The 27,935-nt window shown below is 60.0% G+C and overlaps 4 protein-coding genes across 6 annotated transcripts in view; 2 read left to right on the top strand and 2 right to left on the bottom strand.

Annotated features, from left to right (window-relative positions):
- The window catches only part of GPATCH4 (G-patch domain containing 4), a 2,592-nt gene extending 109 nt beyond the window's left edge, over window positions 1-2,483 (top strand). The window contains exons 1-7 of the mRNA XM_048288986.1: window positions 1-79; window positions 476-549; window positions 632-724; window positions 955-1,062; window positions 1,174-1,274; window positions 1,395-1,445; window positions 1,571-2,483. The exon at window positions 1-79 is cut by the window's left edge and continues 109 nt beyond it. Coding sequence (XP_048144943.1) covers window positions 4-79; window positions 476-549; window positions 632-724; window positions 955-1,062; window positions 1,174-1,274; window positions 1,395-1,445; window positions 1,571-2,171 — 1,104 coding nt within the window. The 5' untranslated portion in view covers window positions 1-3 and the 3' untranslated portion in view covers window positions 2,172-2,483. The remainder of the gene's footprint in view (window positions 80-475; window positions 550-631; window positions 725-954; window positions 1,063-1,173; window positions 1,275-1,394; window positions 1,446-1,570) is intronic.
- On the bottom strand, window positions 2,446-4,723 carry NAXE (NAD(P)HX epimerase). The gene is made up of 6 exons (XM_048288987.1): window positions 4,431-4,723; window positions 4,041-4,149; window positions 3,514-3,624; window positions 3,280-3,393; window positions 3,050-3,197; window positions 2,446-2,967 (listed from the first exon to the last, which is right to left on the bottom strand). The coding sequence occupies exons 1-6, from the start codon at window positions 4,622-4,624 to the stop codon at window positions 2,765-2,767; spliced, it is 879 nt and encodes a 292-aa protein (XP_048144944.1). The 5' UTR covers window positions 4,625-4,723; the 3' UTR covers window positions 2,446-2,764.
- A 152-nt stretch (window positions 4,724-4,875) lies between these two features.
- TTC24 (tetratricopeptide repeat domain 24) lies at window positions 4,876-10,588 on the bottom strand. Of its 3 annotated transcripts, XM_048288983.1 has the most exons (11): window positions 10,010-10,588; window positions 9,714-9,932; window positions 9,502-9,630; window positions 9,244-9,365; window positions 9,097-9,126; window positions 6,749-6,835; window positions 6,560-6,630; window positions 6,395-6,459; window positions 6,147-6,279; window positions 5,848-5,906; window positions 5,536-5,772 (listed from the first exon to the last, which is right to left on the bottom strand). In XM_048288983.1, exons 1-11 carry the CDS (start codon window positions 10,506-10,508, stop codon window positions 5,726-5,728), a joined length of 1,461 nt encoding a protein of 486 aa, XP_048144940.1. In that variant the 5' UTR covers window positions 10,509-10,588; the 3' UTR covers window positions 5,536-5,725. The 3 variants fall into 3 exon arrangements, with proteins under 3 accessions (XP_048144941.1, XP_048144940.1, XP_048144939.1); XM_048288984.1 differs by lacking the exons at window positions 5,536-5,772; window positions 5,848-5,906 and adding an exon at window positions 4,876-5,069; XM_048288982.1 differs by having other exon boundaries at window positions 5,536-5,906; window positions 6,147-6,273.
- Window positions 10,589-12,807: 2,219 nt separating this feature from the next.
- On the top strand, window positions 12,808-27,911 carry IQGAP3 (IQ motif containing GTPase activating protein 3). The gene is made up of 38 exons (XM_048288981.1): window positions 12,808-12,870; window positions 13,527-13,614; window positions 13,956-14,112; window positions 14,345-14,422; window positions 14,604-14,680; window positions 14,812-14,879; window positions 15,147-15,260; window positions 15,675-15,853; window positions 16,155-16,242; window positions 16,495-16,658; window positions 16,838-16,925; window positions 17,071-17,234; window positions 17,394-17,554; window positions 17,774-17,898; window positions 18,074-18,237; window positions 18,429-18,519; window positions 18,601-18,768; window positions 18,886-19,028; window positions 19,102-19,272; window positions 19,560-19,643; window positions 20,127-20,198; window positions 20,744-20,813; window positions 21,196-21,404; window positions 21,614-21,766; window positions 21,877-22,040; window positions 22,185-22,409; window positions 22,495-22,635; window positions 23,107-23,191; window positions 23,487-23,719; window positions 23,807-23,939; window positions 24,234-24,336; window positions 24,494-24,638; window positions 24,802-24,889; window positions 25,134-25,346; window positions 25,467-25,633; window positions 25,787-25,888; window positions 26,259-26,367; window positions 26,623-27,911. The coding sequence occupies exons 1-38, from the start codon at window positions 12,846-12,848 to the stop codon at window positions 26,734-26,736; spliced, it is 4,923 nt and encodes a 1,640-aa protein (XP_048144938.1). The 5' UTR covers window positions 12,808-12,845; the 3' UTR covers window positions 26,737-27,911.
- Window positions 27,912-27,935: the final 24 nt, after the last annotated feature.

Genomic DNA, 27,935 nt, shown 5'->3' on the forward strand with positions numbered 1-27,935 from the left:
ACCATGAGCGTGCCGGGCCCGCCGGGCCGCGGGATGCTGTTCGCCGAGACCCAGCTGAGGCGGCACGGCTGGCGCCGAGGTGGGGCCGGACGGGGGTCCCCGGACCGCGGTCCCCGGCCTGTCCCGCCCCACCTTGGCCTTCCCTGAGCGCCCCCGGCTGCCCCCCAAGCCCCGGCTCCCCCAGACTCCTATCCCCTCCCAACCCCCGGCTCCCCCAGACTCCTATCCCCTCCCAAGCCCCGGCTCCCCCTTCCAGGCCCCGTGTCCCTCCGTGTTTCCCCCCAAGCCCCGTCTTCCCCCACCAGCCCCCAGGTCCCCAGCCCAGGCCTCAGTGGTCTCCAGAGCCCGGCCCCCGCCCCCGTCCCTCTGCAGGACCCTCTGGTCTGGACCTCGCCCCCGGCCCTCGGGGTCCTGCAGCACCCGCAGCCCCCGGTGCCCCCCGGCCGTGCGGGGGTGACGGGTGCCTGGTCCGCAGGGCAGGGGCTGGGCCGGCGGGAGGACGGCATCGCCGAGGCCATCCGGGTGAAGGTGAAGTGCGACACGGCGGGGGTGAGTGCCGATCCCAGCCCGGGCCTGGCCCGCTGCCCGCTGCCCACCGCAGCCATTCCGGCGGCTCCTCTGCACCCCGCAGGTGGGACACGACGCAGCGGAGCCCTTCACCTTCCACTGGTGGGACCACGTCTTCAACGAGGCGGCTGCCAACATCGCTGTGGAGGCCGGGCAGGTAGGAGGGCTGGGGGGACACAGTGGCAGTACAGGAGCCACCGAAGGGACCCCAACAACCCTTCCCTGCCTTCAACCCCATCCCTGTCCAACCGGGGTGCCCCCGCCACCCCCCAGCCCCTGTCACCAAGCAGCACCGTGCGCAGGGACTGTGGTGGTGGAGAGGTGCTGCTGGAGGGGCAAAGCCTCTTGGACCGATCATTCCCAAGCCCTTTGCCTTTTCTCGCCCAGGATGGCATCTCTGTGAAGGCGCTTTCAGAGCAGGGAGGCAGGATCAGCAATAAGAAGCCGCGCAAGGCTGGCAACAGTGGGAGCCTGCTGTACGGCCGCTTCGTGAAGGTAACTGGCCCCAGGAGCTTGGGGGCTGCATGGCCCCCAGCCCATTGCTGCTGTGGCCTCCAGAGCCCTGTTTTCCTTGTTCCCCCTTCTCACAGTCCCTCTGTGCTACAGTCAGCCACGCTCACAGCCTGTGGGGAGGAGTCCGTGACACTGCCCGCCAGCTCTGAGAGCAGTGAGGAGGAGGAGAAGCTGGACCTCTCTTCGGTCAGGAGGTGAGGCTGGGCCCCATCCCTTGATGGGGAGAGACGAGGGCTGCGAGGTGGAGCCCTGCTCCAGACCGTGTTCCCCCAACACGGATGCTGGGGGTGACACATGCTGTCTGTGTCCCGCAGGCTGACGGACGAGGAGCTGGTGCAGGCGTGTGGGGGCCGCACGGCGCACAAGTGAGTGGCTGGTGGGTTGCACGGCTGGGCTGTCCCCTCCTTGCAGGGGCTGTTGAGCAGGCTGGGCTGGGGAACACGTTCCCTGCTGGGGAGGTGCCATTCCTCACTGCCTGCGGTCATTGCAGGGGTGCCCGTCACGGCCTGACCATGAGTGCCAAGCTGGCACGCTTGGAGGAGCAGGAACGAGCCTTCCTGGCCACATACCGGCAAAGGGAGCGGCAGCAGGAGCCCCCAGAGAGCAGCCAGGGCAAAAAGAAGAAAAGGAAACAGTCCAGGGATGGAGCCAACCCCAAGGTGCCACAGAGCCAGGAGCCAAACAGAGAACAGGAGGAGGTGTTGGAAGAAGAAAAGGTGGTGAAGATGAAGAAAAAGAACCAGGGGCAAAGCAGAGAAGAGGAGCTGACAGGAGAGGAGGAGGTCATGAGGAAGAAGAAGAAGAAGAAGGTCACAGAGCATTGTGGAGAAGAGGTATCAGGAGAGGAGGAGAAGGTCATGAAGAGGAAGAAGAAAAAGAAGCCAGAGCTAAGCACAGAAGAGGACGTGGTAGAAGGGGAGGGAAAGGCTGCAAAGAGGAGGAAGAAGAAGAAGAAGAAGCAGCAGGAAGAGGAGGACAAAGAAGAGTTGGCTGAGACAGACATACCTCTAGAAGACACAGATGAGCCAAACTTGGGACACAGCCCTACAAAGAAGAGGAAGAAGAGGAAGAGGAAGGAGGAGCCAGAGTGAGCAAGTAACATGGCTGCTATGCTGTGCAGCTGCCAGTCCCACCTGGCTGTAAGGGTCCTGATCCTGGTGCTGGTGGGTGCCCAGGGGTGCTCTGAGCTCATTCCAGATGGAGCCCAGCACTGTGGGCATGCTGGGCTAGGATAGGTTGGTCTGGAGCTGGATCAAGCTTTACTTCACCACCTGAACCTTCAGGGGTGACCCTGGTTCCCCCCAGGCTCTGCGGCAGGGACCCATTTGCTGTGGGCCTGTCAGACCCTGCAGAGTACTGAAATACTTTTTCAAGGGCATGAATAAATCTTTATTGTAATCAGACTATCCTGAAGTGTGAGTGGTGCTGTGAGTGGCAGAGCCCTGGATCCCAGGTCACCTTTACACCTGTAGCACTTGGATTAGGCAGCAACCCCAAACCCCCTGCAGCCCTCACCACTCCCACCTCCTGGGCCTTCTGTCTGCAGTGACCTTTGATCCTGCTGGGTCACGCTGAAGCCCGGTGAGGTGCTGAGCACCCTCCTAGCAGAGGCTTGGGCAGAATTTGGCCCTGGTGTGCAGTGCTGAAGCCAAGCCTGGCCCCCCCAGCCCCTCTGGCCCCAGCTCTAGGTCAGCTGCAGGACGCAGTCCGTGCTGGGGTACGCCGGCAGGTTTAGAGCGTATTTCTCCTGGAGCGCAGGGGGCACAAACCTGCCCCCAAGGAAGTGGTACCGGCCGGTGAAATGCATCGCCGCCTTCTTGGGCGCCGTGAGGGAGATGAGCATGTCGGGCTGGAGGCCATCTGCCTTCCCCTTCTCCACGTCCCAGCCTGCAACGAGCCCCGTGGCCAGGCTGGAGCTGGGACCACCCTGGCTGGGCACCTTCCTCCGGCAGGTGCAGCCAGTACTCACCTGAGGGGATGTCAATGCTGGCGATGGGCACCGTGACGCGCTCGAGGGTGCTGAGGATGCTGCCAAAGGGCTCCCGCACCGCTCCCTTGAAGCTGAAGCCAAAAATCGCATCCACCACCAGGCCGTAGAGCTCGTCGATGAACGCAGCCTGTGGCAGGCACAGCAGCAGGTGAAGGGCAGTCCCAGACACAGCTCCAGGGGCAGGCGCTCCCAAGCTGGGGGCTGCTCACCTCACTTGGGAACTCGGGGAGGAAGGGAATATCCATCTTCTTGCACTGGGTAGTCAAACCTTCAAAGAGCGGCTTGCTGGGGCGCTTGGGGTAATACACGGTTGGCTGGTAGCCCTGCAAGCGCAGAAGGGACCTGAACTAATCCCACTCTGGCACCAGCAGCAGCCAGAGGAGTGGAACCCTGGAGCCCATAGGGGTGCACAGGGACCCTGCGGCTGCCTGTGCAAGACTCACAAACATCTTCAGGTGCCGGGCGCAGACCAGCCCATCACCGCCGTTGTTCCCTGGCCCGCAGACCACCAGCACAGTGGGCTGGCTCGTGGTGAAGGAGCTGGGTGGGTAGGCCTGATGGAGGGTAAGAGGCACAGGGTTATGATGGGGAAGTGAGCCCACGCCATGGGGCCAGGATTCCTCCAGACCCCCACCTTGGGACTGGCATGCCCATGGGACTGGGACCACTCCCAGGATCACCATCTGCCTTGCTGGTGCCCACCTTGGTGGTAGCACAGTGTGGTACACAATGCTAGCACCTCCCAGAACTCTCCCTTGCCCCCTGGGGTCCCACTTGTCGATGGTGGTGATAGCACTCAGCCCATAGTGCTGCGAGTGAACTCTCCCCCAGGACCCCTACCCACCTCCCGGGCACCCACCCTGGCAGTGGCACAGCTCAGGCCACGGTATCAGGACCCCACATTGCTGTTGGCAGTGGTGCAGCTCAGCCCACAGTGCCAGGACCCCCTTCTGGCCCCCAGGACCCCCACCTTGGCAATGGCAGTGGCACAGCTCAGCCCCGCCAGCTCCATCAGCTGGTCCACGCTGAACTTGTACTCAGTGAAGAGCTCCTGGTCGATGGCCTGGGCCTCCTCCTGCCTGGGGTGGGAGATGGCACCTCTGGGTACCGCAAAACCCGTCCAGGCCCAGCCTGGGGGCTGCTATGATCCCCTCGACTTAGCATGAACCGGGGGGGACACACACAGTCTAGCTGAGCCCCCGTGTACATCTGCTCCCCAACCCCATGTCCTGCCCGACCCCTCGCACCCCTCAGCCCGCCCGGATCCCGTCCTGCCCGCCCGCACCCCCGCCCCGTGCCGCCTCCACCCCCCGAGCACCCCCCGCCTCCTCTCCCACCTCCCTCCTTCCCTCGGCCCTACCCCAGGAAGCGGAGCCCCGTCGGGCCGGACCCCGCGCTGGGGACGTGCATGGCGCGGCGGGGAAGGCACCGGCACCGGCACCGCTCCCGGTCCCAGCCCCAGCCCCAGCCCCAGCCCCAGCCCCGGCACCGCCCGCCCGCCCGCGCCGCCGCCACCAGCAGCCCCAGCCCCAGCAGTGCGCGGGGGCTCGGCATGCGGCGGGCACGGCCCGGTACGGCTCGATACGGCTCGGTACGGCCCGATATGGCCCGGTACGGCCCGGTACGGCCCCGACCGGCACCCAGCGCTCCACGGAGCAGGCGCGGGGCCGCCCCGGGGCGGAGCGCCCTTCACCGCGCGGCGGGGCCGGGGCGGAGCCGCGCAGAGGCCGCGGTGCCTCCGGGCCCCGCCAGCCCCTTCATTTCCTCCTCGGGACCGCGACGTGCAAAGGATGGCGGAAACGGAGCGGGGTCAAAACCGTGTTAGCTCAACGCCCCCCCCCTCCGGTTTGGGCCTGCACAGGCTCCCCGAGAAACGGCGTTTCCCCGGTGTCCTCCTGGTCACACGAGGCTGCAGAGGAGGGACAGAGTCCTGGTCCCCGTGCGAGGTCCCCGGCGGGAGCAGCAGCCAGCAGCAGTGGCAATGGGGTCATCGTCGAGGCTGCGAGGTCATGGAAGCATCACGGGGAGTGAGGGTGTCCAGCAGGATGCAAAATGGAATAATCAAATTATGGAATCACAGACTGTTCTGGGTGGGAAGGGATCTTAAAGCCCATCTCGTCCCACCCTTCTGCCATAGCAGGGACACCTTCCACTATCCCAGGTTGCTCCAAGCCTTGTCCAACCTGGCCTTGAACACTTCCAGGGGTGGGGCAGCCACAGCTTCTCTGGGCAACCTGTGCCAGGGCATCCTCCCCATCCTCACAGCCAAGAATTCCTTCCCAATATCCCATCTAACCCTGCCCTCTGGCAGTGAGAGGCCATTTCTCCTTGTCCTGTCACTCCAGGCCCTTGTCCAAAGTCCCTCTCTAGCTCTGTTGGAGCCCCTTTAAGCACTGGAAGGCAGGAGTGGGCAGGAGGTTCATACCAGGGTCCTGGAAACCACCCTGCCTCATCCATAGGGTGTGGTTTTGATGTTGGCTACAAGGTGCCAAAATCCCCAGCCCCTGTGACTTCAGAGTTGGGGCTGTGTCCATTCCAAGAAAAAGGAGTGTCCCAAGCCCTGCTGGGGTCTCCACCCATGAACCCTCCCCTCAGAGGACACTCTGGAGCCCAAACCTCCCATCCGCTCCTTTGCCCACTCCCCCAAGGCATCACCTACCACTCTGGAGCCCTTGGATGGAGGGTTTGGTGGTTTTGATGCCCTGAGGAATGCAGTGTGAGACCCACAGGCCTGGGCTCGCTGGGGAAGCCAAGCTCTGGTTGTGTGTGGTACTTACGTAGCCGGGGGCCAGCATGGGGCGGCTTGGCTGGGTGCAGGGGGCTGGTGGTCCTCTTACTGAGAGACAAGTGAACCTCATGTGGGGGTTCTGGACAGCATCTCTGACAAACTCTCCCCATCACATCGTGATTGAACCCTCCCTAGGATCTAGCTGGAATGACCCCAAACGTGCTACCCAGAATTACGTATCTTTAAAAATCTCTGCATTTTCACCATTAAACAGGAGAAGTCACTTGTGCTGAAGAGGTATTTGGGTGCCAGGGGCTGTACTGACGTGCCTTCCCCTTGCTCACCCACCTGTTAACCTTGGGCTCACTGTGATACCCTGGAGCTGAGCTGGGACCATCATCATCCTCCCCAGAGGTGCCCAGGAGGCCATGTGGGTTGCAGGGCTCCAGTGTGAGACCACCAGTTGGGGCCACTCCTGTGCCTCCAGGAAGGAAGGATAAAGAGGCAAGAACACAGTATCAGACTGTGCCAAAGCCTCAGCTCTGTCAGGAATTGCCTGGATGGCTCAACCCCACGTTTAGTTTGCACCCTCTCACCTGAATGCCTGGGACGTGCTCCTGGCATACACATGAGCAGCTCGTCCGCAGCCTGGGCTTTCCCCCTGAAGGACATGGAGTGAAGGAAGGAAGGCTTGTCTCCTGCATGATGCTGGAAACTCATTCCAGAGGAAGGAGAGAGACAATGGCAGCTTTCCTACTCACACCTCGCTCCCCTGGAGCCGTGTCCTGCTGGCACGGGGCAGTGTGGAGCAAAACTGCAGCTGGCTGGGCTCCTGATGGGATTAACACGTGTGTCCCTCTGCCCAGCAAACCCAGGCACCTCTTGCCACAACCCCTGTTGGGGTCCCAGTTCCCAGCCCCCGAGTGTCCGATGCCTTGGGTGATGCTCACCAGGGCTGGGGTGGGTGCCCAGCCCCCCTGGTAAGAGAGGTGGCTAAGGCGGAGTCGGCGCTGGATGGCATCCGTGAGCTTGTGCACTGTTGCAGTGGGGATCCTGCAACACGCATATATCAAACCAGGAGTCCCGTGGAAAGGAAATATATATGGACAGACAGATTCTTGATAGCTGTTTCAGAGATGTTTATTTCTCCAGCCGCATGGCCGGAGCTCTGCCGAGGAACTGTTCCAGTCACGGGACCAAGGGTCCTTCTGCCCGCGCAGGGAACACAAACCAACCAATGGGAACGAGGCTGAGCAGGGGCAGGGAAGCCCCGTGTCTGTGCCCTCAGGGCCCCTCTCCCAGGGCTACGCGGCGGGGGAGGGACCCCAACACCTCACCCGTTTTATTTTAATAAAAGGAGAATGAAAACAACTGGATAAACATAACAAGAACAGTTTCAAAACAAAACAAGCCACCCTCCTGAGTCTTTAAATGTCCAAACAGATTCTCTGGAACATCTTAGGGCTGACAGAAGGGAGACAGAATTCTCTGAGCATGCTTTGTGGGGAAACTGAGGCAGGAGAGGGTTTAACTTCTTCCCTCCCCCTTTTCATCCCCCACTCGGCATTGGAAAGGGATTTTTGGGGAAACAATTGGCAAAAGCATGGTTTTGTGAGGGAAACCATGGATGAAAAAACGGATTGGGAATACACTGGGGGTAATAGGACATAGGGTAAAAGGGAAAGGTGGGATTAGGAAAGGGAAACTGTAGGGGGGGCTTACAATAGAGATACTGTCTAACATGACTACGATTTTTTGCATATATACTGCCTTTTACAGGAACACCATCAGGCCCAGTGACCTGCGATGCTTGTAACCCTTTTCTCCCTAGTACAATATTAAATTCCACCACCTCTCCATCTCCCAAGCTTGGGATCCATTTTTCAGGGTTATTCTTTTTAATAGCAGTTCTATGCACGAATATGTCTTGCTGGTTGTCACACCTTGTTATAAAACCATAATTTTGCTTAACATTATACCATTTTACTATCCCTAAGGTCTTAGTTGCTATGATCTTTTCCTTTTTTCGAGTGGCTGCTGTTTTCTGTCTCGCTGCGTCTTTGCTCTCTCCTTCGGTCGCTCCCGTGTTGGAATTGTCGGGGCTGCTGGTGCCTGCGCGCTCTTCCCGGGGTCGCGTTCGGGGCTGCGCGGGCCGGGCCGGGCCACGCCGCTCAGTTCTCCGTGCGTCGCCTCCTCTGGTCGCAGCTTCGCTGCCGATGCCGGGCGCTGTACCCACGTCTCGGCCGGGCCCCTGAGCGACGACCCCCCCGTGCCCTGCTCCAGCGCGCGTCTCGGCTGGGCGCGGCTCCGTTCCATCGCCACCACCGCCAGCCGCCGCCCGCACACCGCCCCTCTCGGTCGGGCGTTCACGGGGCTCGCTCCACCACGCGCTGCACAGGACCGGGCGGGCACTGCCGGGTCCCGCCGCTCCCGCCGCGCCTCGCTCCGCCACCGACACTGCGGCTCGCGTGGCTCCGCCCGCGCGCGGGAACTGCCTCGCTGCTGCTCTCAGAGCGCTCGGTGCACGTGGCCTGGGCCGCACGGTCCCTGCGCCACGCTTCCCTTCACCAGGACACAGCTGACATTGCTCAACAGTCTCAGTAACTAAATAATATTCACGAAAATATTCTTCCATCGGCATATATCTTGACTCCAGTATTAACTGTGTCCAAACGGTTTTCCAAAAGCCCTTCGTAAGAATTAAATCCCAAGAAACATAGAAAAAGTTCTTAAACAACCATGCCAGGAAGTGTTTCAGTTCTTTTTGAGCTTGAATCAAGCTAAAATTTACAAATCGTTGTTCAAGAATCATTTTAAGTTTAAGATAAATGTCCATATGCGGCTCTGAGAGCCAAGAGTCTTCCCACGGTTCCTCCATAGTTTAGATATGGAATAGCAAAGCAAAACCAAGAAGAGGAATCCAAAGTTTCCAGGGTTTACTCACACAAATCAGTCGCTTAGGGATCGGGGATCGTTCTGCTCACAAATCTCCACCATTTGTTGCAGTGGGGATCCTGCAACACGCATATATCAAACCAGGAGTCCCGTGGAAAGGAAATATATATGGACAGACAGATTCTTGATAGCTGTTTCAGAGATGTTTATTTCTCCAGCCGCATGGCCGGAGCTCTGCCGAGGAACTGTTCCAGTCACGGGACCAAGGGTCCTTCTGCCCGCGCAGGGAACACAAACCAACCAATGGGAACGAGGCTGAGCAGGGGCAGGGAAGCCCCGTGTCTGTGCCCTCAGGGCCCCTCTCCCAGGGCTACACGGCGGGGGAGGGACCCCAACAGTGCACGACCCGTTTGTGGGCAGCTCTGGGGCTGTCCTGTGGTGGAGAGAGCCCACACGTACGATGGGCTGAGTGGGTGTGCCCCAGGGCTGAGGCCAGTGCCCCATGATGCACAGGAGGGTCTGGCCCTGGGGGTGCCTCATCATGCCTTACCCGACAGTGGGAAAGCAAAATCAGGGCCTCCTGATAGTGCCCGATGGCTTTCTGGGGGTCTCCCAGATGGAAGCACGCTGAGCCCAGCCCCTCGCACGCTTGCCACTGCCCCTGCAAGTCCCCTGGGAGGCAAAGGGCTGCATCGGTCCCAGCGCGGCTCAGCCGAGATCCCCGGCAGGCAGCATCACCCAGCTTGAGTCCACTTGGCACCCGGATGCTGCAGACTCCCCCCAGGGGGGTGCCTGTGCCTCCCCTCACCCGAGTCCCGGAAGGCTTGCAGGGCGTGCAGGTAGTTCTCGGCGGCAGCTCCGTGGTTCCCGAGCTGGCTGCAGGCATACGCCAGGTTCCCAAAGCACTGCCCCTGAGCCCTCCGGTTCCCCAGAGCACCTGGAGTTGCGAACACAGGGCTCCATCCCGAGCCGGCACGTCCGGCAAAGCCAAGAGCCAGAGATACCGGTGTGACCACCTACCGTGTAGCGCGGCCGCACGCCGGTGCCAGCCCAGCGCCGAGCCGAAGCTGCGCAGGGCGTTGTGGGCAGCACCCAAGTTCTGCAGCAGCGCAGCCTCCCGGCGCCCGTCCCGCTCCGGCTCCCCACCGCAGAGCCCGAGGGCCCGCTCAAAGCTCTCGGCAGCCAGGGAGAAGATGTGGAGCTGGGAGTAGCCGAGGCCGATGTCGTTGTAGAGTTTCCCTGGGGGCAGAGAGGAAAAGCAGGGGTGGGAGCTGCTCCCCAGGGCCCGGAGAATGAAGGGTGCGGCGCAGCGTTACCTCGCAGGGCCAGGTCGGGGATGGTCTCGCAGAGCGAGCGGCACCGGGCGAGGACCCTGGCGATCTCTGCCGCCCGGAACCGCCGGCTCTGCAGCATGGAGCCGCTCGCCCTGCTCAGAGCCACCGCCGCGGCTTCGGGGCTCTCGGCCGCCGCGTAGGTCTGCGCCGCGTCCAGGAAGCACCGCGCAGCCCGCGCCGGCTCCCGCATCCCCAGGTAGCAGCAGCCCATCTGCACGCAGGTTCCTGCTCGGCCGCCAGCCTGAGCAGCACTGGCGTGGCCGGCGACTTTCTCAAAACACTCCAAAGCCTTTGGAAAATCCCGGAGCCCTTCATGAGCCGCCCCGACGTTGAAATAAAGGCTCCCCAAGTGGTCCCTGCTCTCTGCCTCTGAGGGCTGGGACTGGAGGAGGAACTCAAGGCCCTTTTTGGGCTTCCCAGTCTCCACGTAGGCAGCCCCCAAGTTGAAGGCACAAGCCCTGTGGATCTGGGGGCTCACCATGTCCCTGGAGAGGAGCAGGGCCTTCCTGAAGCACCCCACTGCCTCCCGCCCGGCACCCAGTGCCAGTGCTCGGTGCCCAGCTCGTGTGAGGCCCTCGATTGCAGCCACCCGCCCTGCCGCCTCATCCCCTCCCTCCCGGGCAGCTTCCCTGGCCTCGGCCTTCTCCTTCTTCTTCCAGCTCTTCTTGCAGCTGGTGGGGGCTGTGGGGGCTGCAGGGGTGGTGGTGGTGGTGGGGGCACAGGGGGTGGTGGGGTGTGTGAGGGTGGTGGGCTTCACTCCCAGGTCAGCAGCCTCTTCCGAATCCATGGGCAGGGGCACCGACCTGCCTGCAAGACAGAGAGGTGCTTGGGCAGCCAAGCCAGCATGGTCCTGCCAGGGAGCACTTCAAACATGCAGCGTTATTTTATATTATTTATGAAAAATTAGGGATGTCTTGCAGCCTGCTTGCTAATAAGTTTCAGGAAGGAAAAAGGCCTTTCCATGGAGGACCCGACAAACCTTGGTGGCCACCAGAGAGGAAAGAGGTCACTGGGGGAGGAGGAGGGACACCACAGCGTGGAGTGGGATGTTCCCAGGGTGCCTTTTTGGGAGGCAGAATAACCGGTTGCACACACTTACTGTTTGCTCTTCAGGTGCAAAGGGTGCCGAGAGCGGGGAGCGGAGGAACGGGGCATCCCCGCCGCTGCAGCCGCGTCGCTGCCGCAAGCCACGGCTCTCTGATGCGGGGATGGAGGATGTCTGAGGGGCCTCTGCACTTGGGCTGCCTGGAAAGTTGCCTGGAGCGGGTCGCAGCCCCTGGTGATGGACGCTGGCGCCTAGTGCTGGAGCACAGCCGGGTTCTGAGCGACAGGAGCATGCCAGGCAGTGGCACAGGCTGGGACAAAGCCAGGCCTGTTCCTGGGAAAGCACATCCGGCAATGGCCCCACTGGCTCCAGTTTCATCCCTGTCACCAGCGTGGTGTGCAGTGCCATGGCAACTCAGTGCAGCAATGCCAGCATGAGACCTGTGCTGGATGGATGGGAAAACTGTGTGATGGACAGGACAGCTGTGTGATGGACAGGACAGCCGTCTGATGGACAGGACAGCCGTGTGATGAATGACACAACCGGCTCCTCGCTGTCTCAACAGCTTGTGGCAGGTGCTGGGGGCTTGCTCCCCCAGGAGCAGGTTGATGGATGGGCTCAGGGCAGTGAGGGTACAAGGCATGCTGGGGCCGGGTGGCACGTCCTTGGTGTGGCACAGCGCTGACCCCTTGGCACAGCCCGTGGAGTCCCCCAGCAGCCCTCGCTTGGCTCTTCACCCATGAGTTTGTGAAAAACGAGGTTCGCTCTTAGTAAAATTTTAAGAAAAATTTAATAAAAGGGACAATTAGGAGACAACAACAAAAAGGGTGTTACGGCCGGCCGGGTGCTTCAGCAGAGATCCAAAGGCACACCTTTACATCCAAAAGATCGTCTTTAAAAGTACATCGCTTATTTCGTATTCATCACCATCATGCATAATTCATTAACTCTTTGGAGTTGCTGAGTATCATCACATCAGCCTTATCTCCTCCTTGGCTCCATTCCGTCTGGTTTTGGGTTCTTTTCTTCTGATAGATTTTCCAGGAATGTGAAGACCCCCCCATCCTCCCCAAACTGACCACACAAACAACAGACATTCTACAGCATTACATTACAGAACCCAGGCAAAGCCCCCCCCAACAATAAGTAACATGCAAAAACCAACGTCACAATACATAATAATTTTGTAACACGCGAAAAGCCAATACCCCAGTACATTTATAACAAGTTCCCCCTGCACCCCGGTGTGTGCCCAGCCCCTGCACCCCAAGGGTCCTCCTGCAACCCGGGGATCCCCTCGCTCCTTCGGTGTGTGCCCCCTCCCCGCACGCTCGGTGTTCCCGGAGCTCCCCGGTGCGGGTCCCAGTGCCGCCGCTCCCGGTGCGGGTCCCGGTGCCCATCCCGGTGCCGCCGCTCCCGGTGCCGTCGCTCCCGGTGCGGGTCCCGGTGCCCATCCCGGTGCCGCCGATTCCGGTGCCGCCGCTCCCGGTGCCGCCGCTCCCGGTGCCGTCGCTCCCGGTGCCGTCGCTCCCGGTGCGGGTCCCGGGGCGGGTCCCGGTGCCGCCGCTCCCGGTGCCGCGGGTCCCGGTGCCGATCCCGGTGCCGCCGCTCCCGGTGCCGCGGGTCCCGGTGCGGGTCCCGGTGCCGATCCCGGTGCCGCGGGTCCCGGTGCGGGTCCCGGTGCGGGTCCCGGTGCCCGGCAGCCCCCGCGCGGGGCCACGTGGGCGGCGGGAGATTCAAACCGCGGGCGGAGCCACCGCAGCCACCGCGGCCATGGAGGGAGCGGGGCCGGGGCGCTGTGAGTGACCGGCACCGGGGGAGCTGCCGGGTGGGGGTGCGGGAGGATGCGTGTGGGGTGCAGCGAGCTGGGGGAAGACAGATAGGTCTGGGGGTGCAGGGGAATGCGAGGGGATAGGTAAGTCTGGGGGGGCAGGCAGGTGTGGGGTGCAGGGGGGACAGGGACGTGTGGCTGTGCAGAGAGATGGGAGGAGCGGTCAGGTCTAGGGGTGCAGGGGGCTGAGGGGGGACAGGCAGGTCTGGATGTGGGTAGAGGGACGGCGGTGGCAAGGTGCCAGGCACCTGGGGACAAACTGGGGGGGACATATTTTGAGGAGTGGTTTGTTGGGGGGCAGCTGGGTTGTGGATGCCTCCAGCACCAGCAGTGTCAAAGGACCCCAAACCTGCAGCTGTGTTCCCCACCTCCTCCCCGGGTGCTGGCTCTGGGCCTTCCCGCACTGCCAGCCCTGATGGCCGTTATTTGGGAAAAAGGGAAATCGGAAACTTTCCTCCCACTGCCAGAAGGGCCTGGCTGGTGGCGCTGGTGCCACTCCCACGAGGGCTGTGGGAGATTACTGCACCCAAAGCCTTTCCCAAATCTTAGTTTCAGTGGCCATGGGGGCTTCAAAAATCTCCCCTGAGCAGGGGGCTCTGATCGAAGGCCCCCTTTCTCCCCAGGTGAGCGCCCAACTGCAGAAGAGATGGACGAGCAGAGGAGGCAGAACGTTGCCTACCAGTACCTGTGTCACCTGGAAGAAGCCAAGCGGTGGGGTTGCACTTGGGGAGATCCTCGAGCTCAGATTTGGGGGGAAAAGGGGTGTCAAGGGGAGAGACAGGGGGAATGGGTGGGGTTATAATGCTGCGGAATGCTGCCTGGATCCTGGGGCTTTGTGGCTCTCCAAAGGTGATTGGGGGGTTGTTTTTTTGTGGGGGGACACTCAGCCCTACACCCAAACTGAAAACCACCCAGCAGCAAAAGCCTGAGGGCTGAGCTTCCCTGCCAGGGAGGATTTATTGGAATGGGGTTGGGGGGGGATGTCCTTTGGGTGCTTTTCTGCTAGGTGGGGTGCTGGGGGTCTGTGACGTGCTCTGTCTCTGCCCTGCCAGCTGGATGGAGGCCTGTCTGGGCGAGGGGCTGCCTCCGCCCACGGAGCTGGAGGAGAGCCTGCGCAACGGGGTCCTCCTGGCCAAGCTGGGCCACTGCTTTGCCCCTGCCATTGTCCCACTGAAGAAGATCTACGACCCTGAACAGACACGGTACAAGGTAAGGCTGTGGCACCAGAGGGAAGGTGTAGCACCCCTTGGGGTGTGCCCCCAGACCGTTGCATTGCTGGTGAGGGCAGAGTGAGGAGGGACTTGCTGACAGCAGTCACTGAGGCCAGAGGCATTGCCTCTGTCTTTAACCTCCCGCCCTGGCTGGGTTGGTCTGGGGGCAAGGGGGACCCCAGGGATGGGAGAAAGTGGGGTTCAGCCTGACCTCAGCTCCTCTCTTCCAGGCAGCTGGTCTTCACTTCCGGCACACGGATAACATCAACTACTGGCGCGATGCCATGAGCCACGTGGGGCTTCCCTCGGTAACATCTCCCCTCTGCTTTCCCCAGCCCAGGAACACACTGGCCTTTGCCTTGTGGCAGTACTGGGGGGTGCTGGTATAGCAGGGGGGCTTCGTTTCTGCCCCCCACTCTTTGACACCAGCCCAGCTGGGGACCATCTTGATGCCACTGCCACCTGAGGTGTCTCTTGTCTTGCTGGCAGATCTTCCACCCAGAGACCACTGACATCTATGACAAGAAGAACATGCCCCGGGTGGTCTACTGCATCCATGCACTCAGGTGGGTGCCCTGGCCTGGCTCTCATGGGATGTGTTTGTGCTTATGAGCCCTCTGGTGGTGTCAGCCTCAGGTGACACAGAAGCGTCAGGAGGGAGAAGCAGGTGATGTCACGGTGTGGGTTTGTATTTCAGCTTGTACCTCTTCAAGCTGGGGCTGGCTCCTCTGATCCAGGACTTGTATGGGAAAGTGGACTTCACAGGTATGGCACCATGTGGGGAGACCTGGGCTGGGGCTGCCGGGGGGGGTTGCCACCAATGCTCTGGGGTCCCGTGGCAGGAGGGATGTGAGGAGTGCTAGTTTTGGATGAGTTTTGCCAAAGCTGCCTCAGGGATGCTCACCCCAGTGTAGGGGTTTTCTGCACCCCTCTTGGTCTGGCAGGGGAGTGGGGGCTCTGCTGGCTGCCCCTGCTCCAGCACTGGGCCACGGGGCTGGTGCTGAGCAGTGCTGCCTCTGTGCTCTGCTCCAGAGGAGGAGATCAACAACATGAAGCGGGAGCTGGAGAAGTATGGGCTGCAGCTGCCTGCCTTCAGCAAGATTGGCGGCATTTTGGCCAATGAGCTCTCAGTGGATGAAGCAGCAGGTGATGGGTGCCTGGTGGGGAGTGGGGCTGCCTGTCAGCCTGTAGCAGGATCTTGGCTCAGCCCCTGAACGCCAAATCTGGGGCCAGCAAACTGGGAGGGGATGCTCGGGGAGGTGATGGTGCTCTGGGATGCAGTGGGACGCACCAGGTTGTTCTCTTTTGGCCCAGCACAAGGATGCAGGTGCTGGCACAGCCCTTTCCTGGCCAGCAGCATCTGGGGTTCTGCATTCCCTGGGCTTCCTGTGAGACACAGACTTCCTGGGTGCTGGAGACTGCAGCTTGCCTTTCAAACAGGGCAGGCTCCCACCATCGCCCGTGGAATGTCTTGTCCCACTGCCTGCAGGGATAAAGTGGGGGGTCCATCTTGCCCCTCCATGTCCCATCTCACCCACCTCCTCCCCGCCTCGCCTCCAGTCCACGCCGCAGTGTTGGCCATCAACGAAGCGGTGGAGCGGGGGGTGGTGGCCCAGACGATGGAGACCCTCCACAACCCCCACGCGATGCTGGTGGGACTGCGCGAGGAGCTGGCAGGTGCCTACCAGGAGGTTCTGCACCAGGCCAAGCTGGAGAAGGGCAGCAATGCCAGAAACAGGGTGAGGAGGGCACAGGGTGCTCCGGGGTGGCTGGGAGAGGAGCAGCCCCTTTGCTGTTGGGCTGGGGGGTGCTTCCAGCTGGAGGGGTCCCTTGGCCAGAGACCATACGGTGCTTGCTGGCTGAAACGCAGCCTGGGAGCCCTTGTGCTGAGCAGAAGATTGGGGAGATGATTCCTCTTTGGGGGCTGATTCACTCAGGGCTTGGGGTTGGGAAATGAGCTCAGGCATCTGCAGGGGGACCCCACTGTGCATGGTGGGGTGTGCTTGGGCAGAAAGCTCAGGCTGGGGAGTCCCTCTCCAGTACGTGCAGGTGATCCCCGAAGGAGAGGACGTCTATGACTGGTGTCTGACCCAGGCTGAAATCCAAGGGAACATCAACAAAGTGAATGGTGAGCAAAGCTGGGGCTTCCCTTTGGGAGTTCTCCGGGGCTTATAGTGGGACCATGGTAGCCCAGGGCATGGGGAGAGAGGTGGGCATAGCAGAAAGGAGCCTCAGTCCTAGTGGGAAGAAGGGCTGGGTGTGCATTTCCAAGGAGAAGTTAAAATGACGGGAATGCAGGCTTCAGCCATAGCTGCCTTTGCTCCCTGGAGCTGTGGGATGATTTACCTGCTCACCTCTGGAGTGAACTGGCCTCTTGCAGTGCGTGGGGCTCTGGAAGAGGTGGACAGTGCCCTGGAGAGACAGGATGTGCTGGCGCTGCACCACGCACTGCAGGACCCCACCCTGGCCCTGCGCTGCCTCCAGCGCGACAACCTCGAGCTCTACTTGGAGCAGCTGAGCGTGGACCGGGAGGAGAAGGCGCTGGTAGGGGCTGGCAGGAGCCTGTGGTGTGGGGTACTTGTGCTGGGGGGCACGCCATGGTCCCCCAGAAGAGGGGGGTCCCCTGGGCTGGGGAGTTGGCAGCTTTCTGCCAGGGGTCTGAGCATGGCTGCTCTGTCAGCACAAGCATGATGAGCTGTGACACCCCTCTCTACCTGTTGCAGGAGCTGGGCTACCTGGAGCTGCTGGAGCAGGAGGAGGTGCAGGCAGGGATCCTCACAGCGAACCGGAGGGACGAGAAGGAGCGAGCCAGTGAGTGCCTTGGTGAACACTTGTTGCAGGTTCTCCTTCCTGGTGCATCCCTGGAGCTGGTGGGCCTGCTGGCAGCCTGGCCCTGAGACAGGGCATGGCCGCCTCCTGCAGCCTCCCTGTGCCAGCTCCCCTGTCTGTTCCTCAGTGCTGCAGGCTGTTGGCCGGATCAACGCTGCTGTCCGCCGAGGGATGCCAGCAGAAACCTTGGAAGCGCTGATGGACCCTGCAGCACAACTGCCTGATGTGCACGCCCCTGCTGCCCCCCTGTACCAGCACCAGCTGGCCCTGCTGCAGTGCCAGCACCCGCGGGTGAGAGACCCCCGGGGATGGGCGATGGGTCCCCTTGACTCTGGGGGGGTTGGTGCCTCTGCTGGGACTGCGGTGCTTCCTCTGCTGCTGCTTCTCCGGAGCAGCTGGGACTGGAGGATGAGGTTATGGGGGTTCAGTGTCTCTGCCTGCCCCATGCAGGGCGAGTTGGCACAGGAGGAGCTGTTTGTGGCTGTGGAGATGCTCTCGGCTGTGGCACTGGTTAACCAAGCCCTGGATGCCAGGGACCCCAACAGGCTCTGGAGCAGCCTGGTCAGCCCTGCCCTGGGCCTCTCAGGAGTTGAGGATGCAAACGCACAGCGGTGAGTTGGGCTCTGTGTTGGGGGCTGGTGTGAAGAAGTCCTGTGGGAGGGGCTGGTCAGGGGCCTGGGCTTTTTGTGGGTTTGTTCCAGCAGCCTTCCTGTCCTGTGCCTGCCTGTCTGAAGAGCTGGGCAGCTGGCTCTGGCAGGTGCCCTCCTGCTCGGAATGCACTGAGCCCTGCTTGGAATGCACCAAGTCATTGCCCTGTGTCTCTCCTGCAGGTACTTTGATGACTTGTTGCAGCTGAAAGGCCAGTCAAGGAGAGCAGGAGCTGAGTTCCTGAGCTGGAATGACATTCAGGACAGTGTCAACAGCACCAATTTATCAGTGCAGGATGAAAACAACCGTGAGTCCTGCCCACACAAGGTTTGGGCGTGCAGGGGGCCTGCAGATATCCTGGGAGGGAGGTTGCACTGGGATTCCAGCCGCAATGAGACACCAGAGAATCTCATGCCACCCTGGGCTGTGACTCCCTTGGGTGCACTGGAGGGGCTGACCTGTGTCCCTTCCCTCCCACACAGGAGTCCATGCAGTCCGGCTGGTCAATGAGGCGCTGCTGCAGGCGGACCCTGAGAAGACGCTGGCGGCGTTGCTGCTGCTGGCGCCCGCCCTGCCCGACATCGCCCTTCCAACCGCCCCGCGCTACCACAGTGTCCTGTCCAGGGCACGGAGGCAGAAAGTCCAGGTGGGGTGGGGATCATCAGCTGTGGAGTACCTCCATAGCAGCATGGTATCCCCCCCTGGATGCAGGGTACCCCACTTTGGTCACAAGACTGTGAAGTAACCTCCCCACTCCAGCAATGCAGCACCTGCAAAGCAGGAGGTGCTCAAAGGGGGCTGCCCAGCTCACTAGACCCCATCTCCCCCATCTCTCAGGCCACGGAGGACAATGGAGCTGTGCTTTGGTGGGAGGAGATCCAGGAAGGGGTCTGCCAGGCCAACCAGGACACAGTGGCAGCCAGGAGCAGTGAGTGCTCTCCCCACGTGGGTGCTGTTGCGGAGGTCGGGGGACAAGAAGGGGCTGACGTGAGCCCCTCTGCTCCCGCAGTGGCTCTGGGCACAGCTGCCATCAACCAGGCCATCAAGGAAGGGAAGGCGTCGCAGACGCTGCGCGTGCTGTGTAACCCTGACGTGGCCCTGCGCGGGGTGGTGAGCGCCTGTGCTGACGCCTACCAGGAGCAGCTGGCGGCTCTCATGGCCACCAAGAGACCAGCAGGTAAAACCCTGGGGGCTGCAAAACCTCCCCCACCCTGGGGGCCTGGGGTGCACCCCTGGCCCGGGTGTTTGGGGGGAGCAGCACTCTCCAGCAGCTCCCATCCATCCTGGTACGCAGGGAGCGCGAAGCCATCCTGGATCCGGCACAGGCTGCTGGATGGGGCCGAGTACTACCTGAACCTGCAGACCTTGGAGGGCAGCTGGCAGTGCCCACACAATGGCAGCTTCAACACCACACATCTGAGCCGGGAGGAGATCCAGGTATGGGCAGGATGGGGCTGGGTGGGCACTGGCGGCATCTCTGGGGCTGAGCTGGTGCCTGGTGTCCTTGCAGTCGGTCATCACCCGAGTGGCGGCGGCGCACGGCCGGCAGCGCCTGTGGGCGTCCAACGTCGCCTTAGTGGTGAGGCTGCAGGCGCGGCTCCGGGGCTTTCTCGTTCGCCGGGAGTTCGCGGCACGGCGGCACGTCCTGTGCCAGCAGAGGCTGGCTGCCATTCGGATCCAGGTGATGCAGCCAGAATCTGTCCCTCCTCTGAGCACAGCAACGCAGACCACGGGCAGCTGCTCGCAGCATCTTCCGGCAGGTCCAGGGAGTGCCGGCATGTGCTACTCTGTAGTTTTACTGCCGTGAGGGTAGTGTGGGGCTTGTTTCTCTCACAGTAGCTGCTTTGGGTGCTGGTTTCCTCTTCCCCTAGGCTGTGTTATGCTCTTTCCTCATGTGCTCCCTGAAAAACCAACAGAGTCACAATGACCTCACGCAGGTCTCTCTACGTGGTGTCTTCTTGTGCCCAGGCTTGTTGGAGGGGGTACAGGCAACGCAGAGCTTACCTGGAGAGGCTGCACTACCTGAAAGCCAACACAGAGGCTGCAATCAAGGTTTGGAAGATTCTTTCTTCAGCCTTTGTTCCCCTGTTGGGCATTGTTGCCTGCTTGTTCAGCTTGCGAGTGTGGCATCTACCCCTGCCCAGTGCAGAGGAGCCAGGGGGGATTGTGGCAGCTGGGCCAGGGCAGTGTGTGAGGGGACAGGGGAGAAAAAAATCCTGGAACAGAATTGTTACCATGGGCTCGTTGAGGCTGGAAAAGCCCTTAAAGATCACAGTCCGGCTGTTCCTCCAGGGCTGCCAAGGCCACCACTAACTATGTCCTCAAGTGCTCCATCCCTATGGGTGGTAAATCCCTCCCGGGGTGGTGAACCCACCACTTTGCTGGGCAGCCTGTGCCAATGCCCTTCCCTAAAGAAATTTTCCTTAATATCCAACCTAAACCTCCCCTAGAAGTCCTCATGATTTTTCCCCTCCACCCATTCCCTTTGGCCTAGCAAGTACTTCCAGAATCCAAATGTTTGAACATCTGTCCCAGATCCAGGCGGCCGTGAGGATGTGGCAGGCACAGAGGAAGTACCAGGAGAGGCTGCGATACTTCAGGCAGAACGTGAGTGATGGGATGAGAGTGAAACAACTCCTGGGACCGTGTTGGTGGGGATGGAGGGGGATGATCCAGAGCACACAGTTGGATCCCTGTCCCCGAGTGCTTGCAGTGCAGCTGGAAGGAGAACTGATTCATCCTGGCAGGGGGACAGATAGGTGCCTGGTGGGTCTGGAAGCCAAACTCTTGGGTTTTGTAAAGTGGGAGGAGAGAAAAACCACTCCAGTTCCATCAAAAAACAGTGACTTCAAGATGCCCATTAAAAGGGGGAGGAAATTTTGGGGGGAAAAGGGGGAGTGTCAGTTGCAGGAAGTGAAGTTGCACCCCTGGAGTCTCTGCAGCTTCTGAAACAGTGAGTGGAAGGGAATGACCACTGAGAAGGGTAGAATCCCAAAATCTCTCCTGGGTTGCAGAGACCCTCATCCCAGGCCTTGATACATTCCTGGCAGTGGGACCAGGCAGAGATGTGCTTGTTCAGCTCTCCTTCACTCCCCATGTGTGTTAGGGACACTATGGAAAAACATCTCCCACCCCCTTGTTTGTCCTGGCAGATTAAAGCTGTAATTAAAATCCAGGCTTTTGTGCGAGCGAACAAGGCCCGTGGAGATTACAGGATGCTGGGTAAGTGCCTGCTCATTGCCACTCTGAAGTGTGATGGCTGATTGGGAAGGGGACTCTGCCTCTTCCCTTGCTGGCTCTGAACAGTGGGGAAGCAGTGGCAGGTAGGCCACTGGTGGCCCCTTGGCAAGGACAGAAGTGTCAGAGCCTTGGTGGTCCTTGGTCATCAGCCCTGAGGCTGCCCATCTGCCCCCAAAATCTTCCTGGAGGCTGTTGCACAGTGTGGCCGTGTGCTGTCCCATGTCCTGGTGCTGCAAGAAGATGCTTTTTGGGGAAGAGGATGGGGTGTCTGGGTGAATGCTGGGGGTCCGGGGGTCTGCGGTGGGGCTGGCCACTCCATCCTCCATCCTGCAAATATTCATGGCATTGCTGTGTGTTGCCACAGTCCACACCAAGAGTCCACCCTTGGGCATCGTCCGGCGCTTCATCCACCTGCTGGAGCAGAGCCAGCACGACTTCTGGGAGGAGTCGGAGGTGCTGCGGCTGCAGGAGGAGGTGGTGAAGGGGATCCGTGCCAGCCGGCAGCTGGAGAGCGACCTGGACCTCATGGACATCAAGATTGGGCTGCTGGTCAAGAACAGGATCACGCTGCAGGTTGGGAGAGTGGGGGAGGACTCGGTTGCCTTGTGTGGTCCTGCCCTCATCGCAGCTTGGACTTGTCTCTGCTTCGCTTTTTAAGTAGTTGGAGGGGTCAGGGAGGGGTTGGGGAGCACTGGGGTGCCTCTGGCTCTCCCAGAAACTGGTCAGAATGCCGGAGCCTTAGGCAGACCCCCGTGCTTCTCTCCCTGCCTGTGTGGCTGCAGGAGGTCATCTCCCACTGCAAGAAGCTGACCAAGAAGAACAAGGAGCAGCTCTCAGAGATGATGTCCATGGACAAGCAGAAGGGGCTCAAGTCGCTCAGCAAGGAGAAACGGCAGAAGCTGGAGGCCTATCAGCACCTCTTCTACCTGCTGCAGGTGCGGTTGGGGGGCTCTGCTCTGTCCCCCACAGCTCAGGGCAGTGCAGGGACCGGGCTCCCTGCCACCCCACAACATTTGGGTGAGCTTGGTGTCCCTCCTCCCTGCAGACACAGCCAGTGTACTTGGCCAGGCTGATCTTCCAGATGCCCCAGAACAAGTCCACCAAATTCATGGAGTCTGTGATCTTTACGCTTTACAACTACGCGTCCAACCCACGGGAGGCTTATCTGCTGCTCCAGCTCTTCAAAGTGGCACTGCAGGAGGAGATCAGGTGGGTGTCTGTGGGTGCCCTGGTTTGGGAACAGGCCCAGGGAAAGGCTTGGATGCTGCTATCTCCTCTGTCTGCTGCCTCCTGCGTGGGGAGCACACACACTGGTCCATCCCCTCATCCCATCTGCCCCATCTCTGTCCCCAGGTCCAAGGTGGACCATGTTCATGACATCCTGACGGGGAATGCCACGGTGATCCGGCTGGTGGTCAGCTTCTACCGCAATGTGCGTGGGCAGAAGGCCCTGAGGCACATCCTGGCTGGCCCGGTGCAGGAGGTCCTGCAGGACAAGACCCTCAGCATCCGCACGGACCCTGTGGACATCTACAAAGCGTGGATCAACCAGACTGAGTCGCAGAGTGGGCACAGAAGGTCAGACCCCGGGTCAGAAGGCTTGGCTCGGCCACAGGGTGATGGGCATTGGGATGGTGATGGGGACCTCGTCTTCCCTTCACAGCAAGCTCCCGTATGAGGTCAGCCCTGAGCAAGCTCTCAGCCATCCCGAGGTCCAAAGGCGGCTGGATATTTCTATCCGCAATCTCCTGGCAATAACAGACAAGTTTGTCTCTGCCATCACCTCTTCTGTTGACAAGATCCCGTAAGTATCCCGATGGTTTCTGTGCGCAGCCTGGCAGTGCTGTTGGCTCTAAGGTGTCTCCAGCAAGGCCTTAGAAAGGAGGTTGGGTTATGGGGGGCTTCCTGTTCCCTTTGCTGCTGCAGGACTGAGTTACTGCACTGTCAGCAAGAGGAGCCCCAAATATCAGCAGTGCGCCATGGGCTGGCTTGTTTTTCTGCTCCGTTTCTGGGCAGTTTACTGCTGACATTGAGATGTCTGCCAGGAGGAATCTGAGCTTTGTGGTCATCTCAGAGGATGAAGGCTTCCTCCAGAGATGCCTGGGCTGGCAGCAGGGTGGGGGAGGGAGCTGAGGGGTGCTGTAGCTGCCAATCCCACCTGTGGGCTTCTCCATCACCCCAGGGCTAGTGGCTTGCTGCTTCTTGGATGGATGGGTAGTAGGACTGGGTCAGGGTGGACCCACGTGCTGATGGCCTTCTCCCTGCCTCTCCTCAGCTATGGGATGCGCTACATGGCCAAAATCCTGAGGATGTCCTTGGTTGAGAAATTCCCCAAGGCCCCGGCAGAGGAGGTTGATAAGGTACCCTGGGACTGGGGTGTCTGCACAGTTTGGTGGGGTTCAGCTGTGCCTGTTCATGAAGGGCCAATATCCCTCCACAGAATGTCAGGTCCTCTCGACTTAAAAATGTGCCCAAATCAGCATTTTCCTTGAGCCACTAAGGAAATGCCAAGAGTGGGCTTTTCCCTGCACTGCCATCTCTGCCAAGAGGATCCTACCAGGCAGTGCAGGGATGAAACATCCTTCCCTGCTGAGCATCAGCTCCTTGGGCCCCAACCCATCTGCTCCCCAACCCCCAGCCTGTCTCATGTCCTAGATCGTGGGGAACCTGCTCTACTACCGCTTCATGAACCCGGCGGTGGTGGCCCCCGATGGCTTTGACATCGTGGACGTGTCTGCCGGGGCAGCCCTGCACCCCGACCACCGCCGCAGCCTGGGGTCCATCGCCAACGTGCTGCAGCACGCCGCTGCCCGCAAGGCCTTCGAGGGGGAGAGCGCCCATCTCTGCGGGCTCAACCAGTACCTGGAGGACACCCACAACAAGTTCAGGTGGGCCCCAGGATGGCGAGGGCGTGGGAGGGCGGCTAGGAGCTGGTGGCAGGGTTTGGGGCTGACCAAAGGGCTCCCTCCCTGCAGGAGGTTCATCTCTGCTGCCTGCTGCGTCCCTGAGCCTGAAGAGAGGTTTAACATGGATGAGTACTCAGAGATGGTGGCAGTGGCCAAACCAGTCATCTACATCACTGTGGGGGAGCTCATCAACACGCACAAGGTCAGGGCATAATGCTCATGGCAAGATCTGTTTCCTCTGCTCCCACCTCCTGGGCTTTCTGCTGCATTTCCTTGCATTCCTCTGTATCCCACCCCTGGCACAGCTTCCCTCTTCCTGACCCATTTTTTCTAAGCAAGGAAATGATCTAGATTCTGCAGGTTTGTCCTTTTGCAAACTTCATATCTTCTCCATCCCCTCTTGGGTGCAAAGGGCGTTGTGCCGCTCCTGGCTGACCCTCCCTCGCTCTCCCTTTGCATCCTCCTTTGCCACTGACTCATCCCTTGCACTGTCCAGCTCCTGCTCGAGCACCAGGACTCCATCGCACCACACCACAGTGACCCCCTGCACGAGCTCCTGGAGGATCTTGATGAGCTTCCTACAGTCCAGTCCCTGGTCGGTAGGTTGAACTCCAGGACCCACCCCCTACCCTGATGAGAGGAGGGTGGACATGGGTACACTTTCTTTGCACGAAGCTCGAGCTGGATTGCTTTGGGCATGGAAAGTCAGCCCTCTAGAGCCCAACACTGCTAGCAGGGCTCTCTCTGCCCTCGCAGGGGAGAGTGTTGCCAGCCTAGGAGACAGTGGTGCTGAGCAGGTGCTCTCCCAGCTCAGCAGAACGGAGATCTCCCTCACCCTCACCAACAAGCTGGTGCCAGCAGCCAGCAGCGAGGAGAGTGACACAAGGAGCCTGCTGTTGAGGTGAGGATGGGCTCTGCGGGCATCAGGAGGTTCCTGGGGATGTTGGAAGGGTACTGGGGGTTGAGATGCTCAAGACGGGCAAGAAACTCTTGGGAGGCAACTGAATATTGTGTGGAGGGTGCTGGTCTGGAGTGGATGCCTGACATCTCCCTCTGGTCTCTAGCACCAAGCAGATGCTGGTGGATTTGATCCAGTCGCAGCCAGGAGATTCCCTCCCGGAAATCCTGTGGACACCAGCCTCAGAGCATGAGGTGGGATGTGTGAGGCTGCTGCTGGGCATGAACTGCAAAACTTTGTGGGCAAATGGCAAAAAATCCTCAGCAAAAAGCTGCCCTGCTCCACTGGTCCAGCAGTGACTGGACTCTGGTTTTCAGAAAAATCACGCGTTCTTGGGCCAGGAGAGACCCACATCAAAGCGTGGGTGAAGGAGTTTGGCTGTTCCATCTCTGTATCCCATTCCAGCTGTGTTCCAGGCTCATCCCTTCTCATCCCTAGGAAGCCGCCCATGAGCGCCTCGTGCGCCGGCGAGCGCTGCGAGACGCCCAGGCCTCTGCCCCGCTGAAGCGCCATCGCTCCCTGGCTGCCAACGGCCAGCTCTCCATGGAGGAGAAGAAGCGCAAGGTCATCCGCAACCTGCGGCGCTTGGAGAGCCTGGGGCTGGTGGACTCTGCCAACCGGTACCAGGAGCTCGTTGATGAGCTGGCCAAGGTGTGCTGGGGGACACAAATTGGGGATCACCCCTAAACCCCACTGAGGTGCTGCTCTGGTGCTCTGGTAAAGCTCATAATGACGTATTTTGGCTTTCTGGCACCGCTTTGTTTCCTCTAGGACATTCGGAACCAGCGGCGTCACCGGCAGCAGCGCCACAGGGAGCTCCTGAAGCTGAGGCAGACCCTGGAGGGCCTTGATGCCAAGACCTTGTTTTATGAGGAGCAAATTGATTATTACAACCAGTACATCAAGACCTGCCTTGACAACCTGGCAGCCAGCAACAAGTGCGGTTCCTTACCAAAAATCAGTAATTTTTAAAAATACTATTATTCGTTTTCATTGCTCTCTGGTTGTTGTGAATCTGGGACATATTGGGGATCCAAGGGGTCACAGATGGCTGGAGATAAGCTCTCAGCACGTGGTTCCTTCTCTTGCAGGGTCAGTGGGAAGAGCAAGAAGCTGCCATCGCTGCACTACACGGCAGCCCAGCTGTGGGAGAAGGGGGTGCTGCTGGAAATCCAGGACCTGCCGCCCAGCCAGTGCGTAACCCTGCCCCAGGGGAGGAGCTCTTGCTTGGGGTTATTCAGTGCAGGGCCAGGAGTTGGACTTGATGGACTCAATGATCCTTGTGGGTCCCTTCTGACTCAGGATATTGCATGATTTAATGAAAACTTGGGCAGGTAGACGAAAATAACCGAGGAGGAGGATGCACATGGGCCACTGTTGTCCTGCCATGGATGGGGCAAGCCGTTTTGTGCAGGAAAATGCAGGAAGGTTGGGATTTGCAGTGGGGTTTGGGCTGTGGGTCTGGCTGCTGTGCTGAGGGGGTGCACTGGGTGCGTGACCTGCTCCTTGGTTGTGTTAAAGCTGTGAAGCCCCTTTTGGTAGCGAGTGGCTCTGTCTTCTCAGGCTCAGGAACGTGATCTTTGACATCATCCCCTGTGAGGAGTCAGGCAGGTTCCAGGTGAAAGCCAAATTCATGGGGATCGACATGGAGCACTTCCAGCTGCACTACCAGGTGTGGAGCCTGTCCTGCAGCTGCTGGGGGCCAGAGGGATGAGGGCAGCCGGGGTCTGTGGGGGCTGGGTGGTGTCTGCAGCTCTTGTGGGGGCTCGGAGCCTGTGGAGCCCTGCCCTGAGGTGCTGGGGGCAGCCTCGCTGTGCATCTCCCCCTGCAAGCCCAGCTCTGTGCTGATCCCTGTCTCTGGGACCTGTGGCTGGGCTCCCCTGGCTGGGCACAGCACTGGTGGTGGTGACAGTCCCCTCTCCCACAGGACCTGCTGCAGCTGCAGTACGAGGGCGTAGCAGTCATGAAGATGTTCGACAAGGCCAAGGTCAATGTCAACCTGCTCATTTTCCTCCTCAACAAGAAGTTCTTCAAGAAGTAACAGGGTCAGGGGTGGGGGTGGGGCTGTAGGGAAGGGGGACAATGTAAACCTGCCAAAGAGACCTCAGGGTCAGTGGTCCCAGGGCAGGGACGCTGCTGCTGGCCATGGAGCTTCCCTGCATGGATGCAGTGTGCTTGTGCAGCTGCAGCCAGCGGTGCCTGACTGGGGAACACAGGGCTCAGCCCCAGCCCTGGGCACCCCGAGCTTGGTACTAAACCAGTGCCCAACCTCCCTGCAGGAGGGTGCAGCTGCCAAAGCTTTTGCAGAATGTGTTGCTCTTAAAATCTACTTTTTATCTGGGTATTTTGGCTGTTTAATTCCTGCGTTGCCAACAGCCAGCTGCCCAAGGACACTCTGTATTTCTGGACACTACACAGGTTTTACTGATCTAATAAAGGTATTCTAATATATATATATATATATTCCTTACACTAAGGCTGGGGAAATGTCAGAATCAGCCTTTATAGGGAGGGGTAGGGAGAGGCCAGAACAGAGAGGCAATAACTGCTTGTGAAGACAGCTGTGAGCTCTTCTCTAGTAAATTGAGGTGCAATAGAAGAATTTTGGTTTTTAAAGATGAATTTCACTGCTGTTCAGCCAGGCTGGGGCAGAAATCCAAGGCAGAGGCTCAGTGTCACTGCTGTCCCAGGGATGCTTTGAGGGACTGGAGCAGGGACCACACCTCTGGACCATGTTGGTGCCTGCCATCTGCTGTGGAACAACCCCACACCACCATCCCAGTAGGGGTGGTGATGTCTCTGTCCCATCTTGATTTGCTCTGGTGCTTAATTGGTTTTCAAGGGTGGCACAATGACTGTGTTTGGCCGTGGCTGCATTTAAAGCACTTTCTCTCCATGTGAGCTCCTTCTCCAGCCCCTTCCATGGGATGGGAAAGGAGCTGCTGGTGGTCCCAGTCTCCTCCCACCCCATCTCCTTTAGGCACAGGAGCAGCAGGTCCCAAACCTGCTCCACAAAGGAAGTTTTTGGGGGGATGGTACCTGATCTATCGGCATCTCAGGCTCTGTCTCGTCTTTTGGAAAATGATGTTTGTTTATGAAGTTTTTATGTGTTTTTTCTTTCCCTTCTCTCATATAAATGCCTCAAATGCTGCTTATTCCATCCCCCTCCGTGCTGGATTCCTGCTGTGCTGCCTCTGCTTGTTTACTCTAAATAAAGATGTATCAGAAAAGGCAGAGTTG

The sequence above is a fragment of the Corvus hawaiiensis genome, chromosome 29 (assembly GCF_020740725.1).
Source record: "Corvus hawaiiensis isolate bCorHaw1 chromosome 29, bCorHaw1.pri.cur, whole genome shotgun sequence".
Classification (NCBI taxonomy): Eukaryota; Metazoa; Chordata; class Aves; order Passeriformes; family Corvidae; genus Corvus; species Corvus hawaiiensis.

Excerpts from the sequence above, each read along its gene's own strand:
- TTC24 (XM_048288982.1), bottom strand. The coding sequence starts at position 10,508 with ATGGTGAGCCCCCAGATCCACAGGGCTTGTGCCTTCAACTTGGGGGCT. Across the intron at positions 6,274-6,394 it reads AGCACGTCCCAGGCATTCAG|GAGTGGCCCCAACTGGTGGT; the intron begins GTGAGAGGGTGC and ends CTGGAGGCACAG. Across the intron at positions 5,907-6,146 it reads AGTGAGCCCAAGGTTAACAG|TAAGAGGACCACCAGCCCCC; the intron begins GTGGGTGAGCAA and ends CTTGTCTCTCAG.
- NAXE (XM_048288987.1), bottom strand. The coding sequence starts at position 4,624 with ATGCCGAGCCCCCGCGCACTGCTGGGGCTGGGGCTGCTGGTGGCGGCG. Across the intron at positions 3,625-4,040 it reads GTGCCACTGCCATTGCCAAG|GCCTACCCACCCAGCTCCTT; the intron begins GTGGGGGTCCTG and ends ACCCTCCATCAG. Across the intron at positions 3,198-3,279 it reads TCCCCGAGTTCCCAAGTGAG|GCTGCGTTCATCGACGAGCT; the intron begins GTGAGCAGCCCC and ends TGCCTGCCACAG.
- IQGAP3 (XM_048288981.1), top strand. The coding sequence starts at position 12,846 with ATGGAGGGAGCGGGGCCGGGGCGCT. Across the intron at positions 14,681-14,811 it reads TACTGCATCCATGCACTCAG|CTTGTACCTCTTCAAGCTGG; the intron begins GTGGGTGCCCTG and ends TTTGTATTTCAG. Across the intron at positions 18,520-18,600 it reads CACAGTGGCAGCCAGGAGCA|TGGCTCTGGGCACAGCTGCC; the intron begins GTGAGTGCTCTC and ends CTGCTCCCGCAG.